Below are 12,155 nucleotides of genomic sequence, written 5' to 3'. Positions count from 1 at the left end.
CCAGACCCCCCACACCCCATATGCAATAGAGGTAGTGACCACCGACCGAACCCTTTCGGCCGGACTTCTCCAGGAAAGGCACGTTTAGGACCAGTAGCTTATGCCTCACGAGTTTTAGATCCGGTAGAGCAAGGATTTTTAGCCTGCGAAAGGCACTTGCTCGCAGTTTATTGGGCTGTTCAGTACTTCTCGTACATATCAGGACTCCCATAACCATTTTGACCGAGCACACCCTAACACAGCTACTGTTAGACGGTAGGCTAAAAGACGGTACAGTAAGCCAAATTAGAGCAGCGCGCTGGACCCTACTCCGACAAGGACGCGACATTACGGTGAAGAGGACAAAGCTGCACCCGTTTCTGGACGATAATTTACAATATGCAGGAACCCCGCATGAGTGTGAAATCATTGCAGCCAAGCACAACACAGGACCCTTTATTCCCAGATCGTTCCCGAAAAAGACAGGCATCAGACCACAGAGAACCCAGCCCACAGATAAAGCTCTAAAAATTCATGTCGACGGCTCCTCCACCGTTGACAATGGAAAAAGGATTACAGGATGCGGCATATATGTAGAGGACGTGCAGGGACGCGCGTTAGAGGAGATATCATTAAAGTTGCCAGGACATTCAGGTTCGCAGGCAGCCGGGTTAGCAGCCATTGCATACATTGTGCAGCACCCAGATTTGTTCCCGACCCCAGCAGACATGTATTGAAATGAAAAATGAAAATCGCTTACTGTCACAAGTAGGCTTCAAATGAAGTTACTGTGAAAAGCCCCTAGTCGCCACATTCCGGCACCTGTTCGGGGAGGCTGTTACGGGAATCGAACAGTGCTGCTGGCCTGCCTTGGCCTGCTTTCAAAGCCAGCGATTTAGCCCTGTGCTAAACAGCCCCTTCAGACAGTTTATATGTTTGCAACAGCTTGACGGAATTCCTGCCCCTGTGGAATCTAGAGGATTTATATCCGACGACGGTAAACCCCTACCCTCAGCGCCATTACTAAAACACATTCTCAAAGAAGCTAAAGTTCACAAATATGGAATCATAAAAGTTAGAAGCCATCATCGTTCCTCCCCACCCGGTAACGTAAAAGCAGACGCCCTAGCAGAAGCAGGCTCACGACATGGCCACTTTTGGCAACCCCCCCGAGTGCCCCAGGACACGCGGTCCAGGTCTCACAGACCAATATTCAAGATTTGCCGCAGGCACAAAAGGAAGACGACACGCTTAAGGAAATTTTAGAAGGAGACTTCCCAGCTCCCTACGATAGGTTCAAAGACACTTTAACGGCACACGACGGAATCCTATTAAAGAATGGTATTTATGTGGTCCCCACCCAGGACAGGAACCAGATTATTTGTCAATTCCATGACGGACACTGACACCAAGGGATAGAATCCACCCTTGCCCACCTCAGACCTCTGCTGGTGGCCCGATTTAAAAACTGATGTAACCTACTACATTGAAAATTGTTTAATTTGCGCCCAGAACAACCCAGCAAAGAAAGGTCAGCTAAGACATATCGCCCCGTTAATGGCCCATGGACGAACTTACAATTAGATTACATTGGTCCCCTCCCCCCCCCCCCCCCCCCTGCAGAAATGGATTTAAATATGTGTTGGTCGTGATCGACACCTTCACAAAATGGGTAGAAGCATTTCCTTCCAAGACGGACACTGCTCAAGCGACAGCAAAAATTCTAACCCAGCAAATATTTACTGGATGGGGACTCCCCCATAGTATTGAGTCGGACCAAGGTTCCCACTTTACAGGAAGAGTAATGAAAAACGTCCTAACAATTTTCGTAATTAAACAGAAGTTTCACATTGCCTATCACCCACAATCCACCGGCATTGTGGAACGCATGAACTGAACCCTAAAGGCAACACTTAGGAAGCTGATGCATCAGCACAACAGGACATGGGACACAGTCCTCCCATTTGCACTGATGTTTATTCGAAACACAGTGTTGAGTTCGACAGGATACACCCCCCACACCCTCATGACTGGACGACCCATGAAGGGTGCCGAGTATTTATTTGGATTGATTTGGCCAGCCCCACAGTCACCGCCCTTACCCATGAAAAAGCGGTCCAACAAGTTATGGAGAATATTAAAGCACAGCTTGTTGCAGCTGTTCGACTAGGCGCTTAAAAAAAATAAGCAGAGTAAGGCCTGCTTTGATAAAACAGTACACCCGGTAGAGTATACAGTCGGACAGCAAGTCATGGTCTCCCTGTACAATCCTAGATCATTCCTCTCCCCCAAATTTTCAGGACCCTACTCAATTTCTGATGAAGTAAGCCCCTCAGTTTATAAGATTACATATCCAAATGGAAAGTCCGGATGATTTCACATAAACCAGCTTAAGGTTTATGGAACTCAGTGCAGCCACTCGCACCACATTTCATTAGCAATAGCAGACGGCTACGACCCGCCCACTGGCAACCCAACCCAACCCTCCCCCAGCCAGGACAGCACTTCCACAGATATGACTTTGAGTCCGCCCCCTGGGCGAGTTTCAGCCTCACACTTGATTCGGCTGCTAGCGATAGCAACAACGAAAGCTGTTGCACAACTTCCTTGCAATCCCAGATCCATTGCAAAACAGACCAGGCCCTAGTCACTACAGCCCCAGTGACACCGACCACGATATGTTCGGCCAATCAGAGACCATTTATTTGCCACTACCAGAACCTGACCCACCGCCCGACGATTGCGATTCTCCCCCTTTCCACTACTGCTCTACAGGATAAGAAACAATGGCACTGCGACAATTCTTATCGACTGATAAGAAACAACGAAATGGATCCCACACCGGCCCACGCCGCCATGGCACAGAAACTCCAGTCACAAGTCTGGCAACCGGGAGATGGTGATGACTCAGAGTCTGACTCCCACCATACTAACCCCTTTACGACCCTTTTCGGAATGGAACCCTGAGGTGTCCAGATGATGAGAGAAAGGAATCGATTGAGATTTACGGTGTCCTATTCCCTGATGGAGCCTGCCCGCTTTCTTTCTTTAGTTTGTTTTTTTAATGTTGAATGTTTCTCTCTTGTACGACTTTGTGTGCCGATCTCATGCCAAATTTCTTGATACAGTTATAACTACTTTTTTTGATGCCACCATGGTAGTTAAAGGAACAGTTTGTCGGAAGTCCATAGATATTCAAATTCTTTCCGTTCTTGTAAGGTCACCCAGGCAGTGGAGCAACGGCACTGATCTCCGCCCTGCCTGAGGACCCCTTATGTATTTAGTCAGCCAAGCTTGGGTAGTGGAGCAACGGCACTGATCACCGCCCTACCCGGGGATTCCACCCATTCTTGCCCTGCCGCGGATCATACGCACTCCATGCGCAAGATTCTTTTTCAAACTCTTTTACTGTTCTTTTAAAGTGTGGTTCAAAGAATGCACTTTGCCACAGTTTTTTTTTGTTTGCTTTCCGGCGACCCTTCTGTCGCTAACCCCCACCTGCTATTTACATGTTCAAATGTTTGGTTGAAACCAATTTGCTGCTAAGGAAGAGCTACCTCAACACTGGATGGAGAAATTGACCGCCCACTCAGCCCATCAAACACAGGCTGCGAGAGTGCTCGCACTGTGACAGAACTTTTCTCGGATGTCTTGACTCCCAAATGGTTGGTTTAAAAAAAAAAAAAAATGAGGGAGTCACATATGGTGACAATTCTAAATGGGAAATTGATGTTAAGGAGAAACACCGACCAACGAGATATTAAACAACAAGATAATAACAGATATTATGCTTGTACCCCCAGGAATATATGAATATACCAAGAGACAGAGGAAGACAAAGACAAAATGAAGACTGACCTGATGACCTGCATCATGATCGTCGTTGGATCACTACAGTTGCGCGCGTTATCAGCCACTTTCTCGGACTACAACAGACCCCACACTCTTTTTGAACCCTTTTTGACCTCTAATAAATTCCGTGGTTTTCAAGACCAATTACTTTTTCTGTAAATGGCATAAGTGTTAAGTAGAAATGTGATGCTGCTATTGTTTATTTTGTACTGTAATATAAGTTCTTTTGGTTATTAGCTGGCAGCATAAGTGTAGTTTAGGTAAGGACAGTTAGAGATTCCCCTTTGTGTAAAGAAATTGAAATGTATGATTGAATGTTATTGTGCCCCTTAGAATTTTTATAGATGTGTGATGTATTAAAAAAAACTGAGGTAAATGTTCCAATCCACAGGACAGAGTAGGATAGAACCTGTCCTTGATTAAGGGTACCCGGCACACCGGAGAACAGAAGATGATTCAGTAGTGTGATCCATCACGCTTCACGTTTAGGATCAAGAGGACTGACTGTAGCCATCCTGGATGGCCACTTACAACAAGAAACATGGACATTCGCAAAGCCTAAAGGGAAATACGGACAATGTAAGATTCAGGCAGGCGCAGAGCCTGCATGTATATTCGTGAGCAGCGAATCCAGACAGCATCGAAACCCCCAACCGATTAGCATTTTAATGGCCCATCTCCTAAGACAAAGGACTGATACTCAGGTAACCAATACAAGTCCAGACATTTCGGCGCCACTCACTTTACTCAGGAAGCATAAACAGCAAGGTCAATGACCGCTTAGGACACGCCCAGCCATCAAGGCACCCGCCCCTTTATTGGCTCAGATCGAAGGCAGTGATCGAGAACTGCCCAATTAATTGGGTCCAAACCTAAGGACCGCCCAAAGGAGCGCGAAACCCCCCCCAGGATAAAGAGAGATACTGCCATGTGTTCGATCTCTTTTGGACCTGGCGCTCCGGCAACGTCCATCTCCAACTGCAGCACCATGACCAGAAGCTAGTCCAAGTTCAACGCCCGCTACCAGATGGATGAGCCCAGCTGAACAGCAGTTACTGCTCTAGACCCAGCGGATCCAGATTCAAACAAAGACCACTGTTCCTCTGACCTAAGCCGGGTGCCTGAAGTGAAGTACAGGTTGTCATAGTTGTTAGGTGTAGTTTAGCTTGTAGTGTTTATGTTGCATGTATAAGTTAATCTTGTGTGTAAATAAAGTATTATTGAACTTGAACTAACTAACTGGTTGTTGGGTCTTTGATCGATATCCGGTTGAACCTTGTGGTGGTATCATTTGATACCTGGCGACTCTGAAAGCAATATAATATCAATATCTAGACAAAGAAGGGCAACCTTATTGACTGCCATATTTATAGCAAGTAAAAAAAGGCAACACAGTAAAGCCTTTGACAAAGTGCCTCATGGCAGACTGGTACAAAAGATGAAGTCACACGGGATCAGAGGTGATGTGGCAAGATGAATACAGAACTGGCTCGGTCACAGGCAAAGGGTAGCAGGCAAAGTTTGTTTTTCTGAATGGAAGGCTGTGACTAATGGTGTTCCACAGGGATCTGTGCTGGGGCCTCTGTTATTTGTAGTATACATAAAGGATTTGGAGGAAAATGTAGCCGGTCTGATTAGTAAGTTTGCGGATAACACCAAGGTTGGTGGAGTGGCAGATAGTGTTGTGGATTGTCAGAGGATACAGCAGGACATTATAGGTTGGAGACTTGGGCAGAGAAATGTCAAATAGAGTTACTCCGGACAAATGTGAGGTAATGCATTTTGGTAGGTCTAACATAGAAGGGAAATATACCGTAAATGGTAAAACTCTTAGGAATATAGAAAGTCAGAGAGATCTGGGTGTGCAAGTCCACAGATCTTTGAAGGTGGCAGCACAAGTGGACAAGGTAGTCAAGAAAGCATACGGAATGCTTGCCTTCATTGGACGGGGCATTGAGTATAAAAACTGGCATGTCATGCTGCAATTGTATAGATCCTTGGTAAGGCCACACTTGGAATATTACGCACAATTCTGGTCGCTACACTACCAGAAGGATGTGGAGGCTTTGGAGAGGGTGCAGAGGAGATTTACCAGATTGTTGCCTGGTCTGGAGGGTGTTAGCTATGTGGAGAGGCTGGATAGAGTTGGACTGTTTTCATTAGAAAGAAGGAGTTTGAGGGGTATCCTGATAGAAGTCTGCAAGATTATGAGGGCATGAATAGAGTGGATCGGCAGGCACTCTTTCCCAGGATGGAGGGGTCAGTCACCAGGGGGCATAGGATTAATGTCCGTGGCGCAAAGTTTTTGGCAAAGGTTGGTATCATGACCGGTAAAGGCTTGGTGGGGCCGAAGGGCCTGTTCCTGTGTTGTATTTTCCTTTGTTCTTTATTAGCGCTGCAATGAAGTTACTGTGAAAATACCCTTGTCGCAATACTACGGCGCCTGTTTGGGTACACTGAGGGAGAACTCAATGTCCAATTCACCTAACAAGCACGTCTTTCCAGACTTGTGGGAGGAAACCGGAGGCCCTGAAGGGAACCCACACAGACACGGAAGAACGTGCAAACTCCGCACAAAAGTGGGAATCCAACCTGGGATCTGGCGCTGTGAAGCAACAGTGCTTACCACTGTTTCCGTGCCGCCCATACTAGATTCCGAATGAATCCTTTCTCATTGAACAACACCCAGTTCAAGAAAGGCATTGAACATACAGTGCAGAAAGAGGCCATTCAGCCCATTGAGTCTGCACCGACCCACTTAAGCCCTCACTTCCACCTTATCCCCCTAATGCAATAACCCCATCTAACCTTTTTGGACACTAAGGGCAATTTAGCATGGCCAGTTCACCTAACCTGCACATCTTTGGATTGTGGGAGGAAACCGGAGCACCCGGAGGAAACCCACGCAGACACTGGGAGAACGTGCAGACTCCATGGCCTGTTCCCTTCCCCCTTCAACCTACTGGTGCAGAAAACCATCCCGTATACACTCCAGAAATTCCTCCTCCGCTGTACTGTGACTAATTTGACTCGCCCAATTCATATGCAGATTAAAGTCACAAATAATCAAAGATGCTCCTTTACCACGTGGATCTCTGCTTTCCTGTCTAATCCCAGTCTAATCTACCTCTTTTCCCCAGGGTAGAGGGGTCAATTACTAGGGGGCATAGGTTTAAGGTGAGAGGGGCAAAGTTTAGAGTAGATGTACGAGGCAAGTTTTTTACGCAGAGGGTAGTGGGTGCCTGGAACTCACTACTGGAGGAGGTAGTGGAAGCAGGGACGATAGGGACATTTAAGGGGCATCTTGACAAATATATGAATAGGATGGGAATAGAAGGATACGGACCCAGGAAGTGTAGAAGATTGTAGTTTAGTCGGGCAGTATGGTCGGCACGGGCTTGGAGGGCCGAAGGGCCTGTTCCTGTGCTGTACATTTCTTTGTTCTTTGTTTGTTTGTAATGCTATTCCCACTGCAGTTTGGTGGTCTGGACACCACCCCTACGAATGTTTTTTGCCCCATTGTGTTTCTTTAACTCCACCCACACAGATTCCGCATCTTCTGTGCTAATATCTTTCCTCAATATTGTGTCAGTATCTTGTTTTACTAACCATGCAATCCACCACCATTTTTTCAGTCAGTCCTTCCTAAAGACTGAATTACCCTCAATGTTTAGTTCCCATTCTTGGTCACCTTAGAGCCATGAGTCGGTAATCACAACTATATCATCTTACATCTATCTGCGCAACTAATTCACCCATTTTATTTCAAATGTTCCATGCGTTTCGGTACAAAACCTTAAGGCTAGTCCTTTTAATGTTCCTTGTCCCTTCTCTACTATTTTTTACTGTGTCCTTTCATAGAGGGAAAGGGATAAAAGCAAACCCAGGAACTGCTTCGGGGATATCAGACCTTGATGTAATTTTGCATTTCTACTATCAAAGCCATGAACGTATTGTCCATAAATCATCACAGCAAGTTCTTTACCTGTGCTATTCCTCTCTGCAAAGACTGTTTGGCAGCTTAAAGCCTCATAACTCAGTCAGTAAGCAGAACTTCCATTTCTTCACTTAGCTCCCTGGAATAAAAGCTCATAGAACATACAGTGCAGAAGGAGGCCATTCGGCCCATCGAGTCTGCACCGACCCACATTAATCCCTCACTTCCACCTTATCCCCGCAACCCAATAACCCCTCCCAACCCTTATGGACACTACGGGTAATTTAGCATGGCCAATCCACCTAACCTGCACGTCTTTGGACTGTGGGAGGAAACCGGAGCACCCGGAGGAAACCCACGCGGACACGGGGAGAACGTGCAAACTCCGCACAGACAGTGACCCAGCGGGGAATCGAACCTGGGACCCTGGCGCTGTGAAGCCACAGTGCTAATCACTTGTGCTACCGTGCTGCCCTAATTCAGACGTTTCAAGTATCTGTTAGAGTCATAGATGTTTACAGCATAGAAATAGGCCCTTCGGCCCAGCTTGTCCATGCCGTCCAGTTTCTATCACTAAGCTAGTCCCACTTGCCCGCATTTGGCCATATACCTCTCTACCCATCCTGCCCATGTAACTGTCTAACTGTTTTTTAAAGGAGAAAAATGTTATTGTTATTAAAATAATAACTTTTAGAACTAATATTATTTAATATTTTCTCAATTTTAGTGCCTTGATCGGGAGCAAGGAGTTGCATGGGTAAAAAATGAGAGGCTGCCAGCATTCCTTCAGAGTGACTGTTACTTTGAGTACAGGTGAAAGCTCCAAATCCTTTTCCATGTGTGCTTATTGTGATAATATTCACTTTTGCCACAATGATAATCATCTCAGTCGTTGGAGAGAGTTGATGTAAAGCTTTTCATTTTTAAAATGTATTGTTTCATGGGACCTGGGTGTTACTTGCGAGGCCAGCATTTATTGCCCATCCCTAATTGCTCTTAAGAAGTTGGTGGCGAACATCATCCATGTGGTGTAGGTGCATCCACAGTGCTGTTAGGAAAACATTTCCAGAATTTTGACCCTGCGATTCTGAAAGAATGGTCATTTAGTTCCAGTCAGGATGGTGAGTGGCTTGGAGGGGATCTTCCAGTGATGTTCCCATATAGTCAAGTTTCTTGATTGTTGTTGGAGCTGCACTAGTCATTTAAAAAATAATATAAAGGCACCAATCGCTCTAAAGGATCATATTATGGGTCCACTTGTTTTGAATAAGGCCTGAAAAAAGACATACATGGATCTGAACCTCGGGGATTATAGTAGCAGAGCTGTTTCAATGTGTTACTTAAAAGCAAAAATGAAACCGAAACTTGGATCGTATTACACAATTCCATTCCAATAATTCTACACTGCAATCCTTAAAGGTGTATTATAGTCTCCTTTTAAAATATACTTTCTCCCTTTCCAAAGAAGCATAAATATTTCCAATGCATGTTCTTGTTCAGTTATCATTACATAAGTGTATAGAACAGATTAATCTATAAATCTTAAAAGTGTAGCGGTAATCTGCTGGTATGCTCAGATCTTTTCATCGTAACTTGACTGGCAGTGTTTTTGCTAGCTCACAGTGATTTGCAGGATTGTCATTCTTGGATGTTAATCCTGGTTTCATTTGAGATCTTGCCCTTGATAAAGTAGGAATGTACAGTGGTTGAGGAGTTTGAAAGGATCAGATATGTCCTCTGTTATGCCTCTCCCTTGTGACTTTGTGTATAATAGGACCTTGGTTTTGCATGAACCTTGATATCGCAGCCACATACTTTCTGTGGAATCCTGGATGTGAACTTGTTCCAACTATAAATTTGGCAATTCTGTCCCTGCATTTTTATCATCATCATCATCTCTTTCACTTTTAAGTTGCTCTCTTGTTCCTGTAAGGGTATCACAGAATCATACAGTGCAGAAAAGGCCCTTCAGCCCATCGAGTCTGTACCGGTATGCATGAAAGACACCTGACCTGGCTACCTAATCCAATTTGCCAGCACTTGGTCCATAGCCTTGAATGTTATGACATATCAAGTGCTCATCCAGGTACTTTTAAAGCATGTGAGGCAACCCGTCTTCACCACCCTCCTGGGCAGTACGTTCCAGACCGTCAACACCCTCTGGGTAAAGAGGTTTTTCCTCAAATCCACCTAAAACTCTTGCCACTTGCGTTGATCTTGTGTCCCCTCGTAACTGATCCTTCAACTAAGGAGAACAGCTTAGCTTCTCTCTATCCACCCTGTCCATGCTTCTCATAATCTTGTACATGTTGTTCAGGCCACCCCTCAAGTCTTCTCTGCTCCAACGAAAAAAAACCAAGCCTATCCAACCTCTCTGCATAAATCAAATGTTCAATCCCAGGCAACATTTGGTGAATAGCCTCTGTACCCCCTCGAGTGTAACCACATCCTTCCTATAATTTGTCCAGAATTACGGACAAGACTCCAGCTGTGTTCTCACCAAAGTTTCCCGCTGACTATCTGGGGATCTAAAATAAATGCCTAGCAATGTGGCTGTCCCTTTTTTATTCCTAAGCTTTACCCACAAAGCTTCCTTTGAAGCCCCCCAAGAGATATCTCTCATTACTGCAATAACGATTCCTTAACTAATAATACAATTCCTCCTCTTTTACCCCTCTTCTGTCTCACCTGAAGATTGTATATCCTGGGATGTTGAGCTGCCAGTCCTGCCACTCCCTAAACCAAGTCTCCGTGATGGCTACTACATCATAATTCCACACATCAATCACCGTCCTTAACTCATCCGTTTTACCTGTAATACCCCTGGCATTAAAGTAGAGGCCATCCCCTGCCTTGCCTTGTAACTTAGTACCGTTCATTTCCCTCTGACTTGATTGCTTTTCTGTGTTATACTGTGTCCCTATTCTGCTAGCAGTCTGCATCCGCTTCACCTTCGGAGTTAGTTTAAACTCCTCCCAACAGCACTTGCAAATCCACCAGCAAGGATGTTAGTCCCGCTCTGGTTCTGATGTAGACCGTCCTGGTGTATGGGTCCCACTTTTCCCAGAATGATCTCCGTGATTGCTGATCCTGCAACAACTCTTCAGCCACATAGTCATCTGCGCTATTGTTCTTTTTCTGTACTCGCTATCACACGGCACTGGGAGTAACCCGGGGCTGACAACTTGAAAGGTCTGTTTTTAGTCTACTGCCTTACTTCCTCAATTCTTGATGCAAACCTCATCCCCCTTAGAACATAGAACATAGAACAATACAGCGCAGTACAGGCCCTTCGGCCCACGATGTTGCACCGAAACAAAAGCCATCTAACCTACACTATACCATTATCATCCATATGTTTATCCAATACACTTTTAAATGCCCTCAATGTTGGCGAGTTCACTACTGTAGCAGGTAGGGCATTCCACGGCCTCACTACTCTTTGCGTAAAGAACCTACCCCTGACCTCTGTCCTATATCTATTACCCCTCAGTTTAAGGCTATGTCCCCTCGCGCTAGCCATTTCCATCCGCGGGAGAAGGCTCTCACTGTCCACCCTATCTAACCCTCTGATCATTTTGTATGCCTCTATTAAGTCTCCTCTTAACCACCTTCTCTCTAACGAAAACAACCTCAAGTCCATCAGCCTTTCCTCATAAGATTTTCCCTCCATACCAGGCAACATCCTGGTAAATCTCCTCTGCACCCGTTCCAAAGCCTCCACGTCCTTCCTATAATGCGGTGACCAGAACTGTACGCGATACTCCAAATGCGGCCGTACCAGAGTTCTGTACAGCTGCAACATGACCTCCTGACTCCGGAACTCAATCCCTCTACCAATAAAGGCCAACACTCCATAGGCCTTCTTCACCACCCTATCAACCTGGGTGGCAACTTTCAGGGATCTATGTACATGGACACCTAGATCCCTCTGCTCATCCACACTTTCAAGAACTTTTCCATTAGCCAAATATTCCACATTCCTGTTTTTCCTTCCAAAGTGAATCACCTCACACTTCTCTACATTAAACTCCATTTGCCACCTCTCGGCCCAGCACTGCAGCTTATCTATATCCCTCTGTAACCTGCTACTTCCTTCCACACTATCGACAACACCACCGACTTTAGTATCGTCTGCAAATTTACTCACCCACCCTTCTGCGCCTTCCTCTAGGTCATTGATAAAAATGACAAACAGCAACGGCCCCAGAACAGATCCTTGTGGTACTCCACTTGTGACAGAACTCCATTCTGAACATTTCCCATCAACCACCACCCTCTGTCTTCTTTCAGCTAGCCAATTTCTGATCCACATCTCTAAATCACCCTCAATCCCCAGCCTCCGTATTTTCTGCAATAGCCTACCGTGGGGAACCTTATCAAAAGC

General features: G+C 45.6%; 1 protein-coding gene across 1 annotated transcript in view; it reads left to right on the top strand.

The window, feature by feature from the left end:
- The window catches only part of LOC140385928 (regulator of G-protein signaling 22-like), a 927,092-nt gene that overhangs the window by 130,287 nt on the left and 784,650 nt on the right, over window positions 1-12,155 (top strand). Inside the window, exon 5 of the mRNA XM_072468579.1 lies at window positions 8,496-8,581. Within this exon, the coding sequence (XP_072324680.1) occupies window positions 8,496-8,581 (86 nt within the window). The remainder of the gene's footprint in view (window positions 1-8,495; window positions 8,582-12,155) is intronic.

This window comes from Scyliorhinus torazame, chromosome 11 (assembly GCF_047496885.1).
Source record: "Scyliorhinus torazame isolate Kashiwa2021f chromosome 11, sScyTor2.1, whole genome shotgun sequence".
Taxonomy (NCBI): domain Eukaryota; kingdom Metazoa; phylum Chordata; class Chondrichthyes; order Carcharhiniformes; family Scyliorhinidae; genus Scyliorhinus; species Scyliorhinus torazame.
This window is presented reverse-complemented; position numbering and strand designations above follow the sequence as displayed.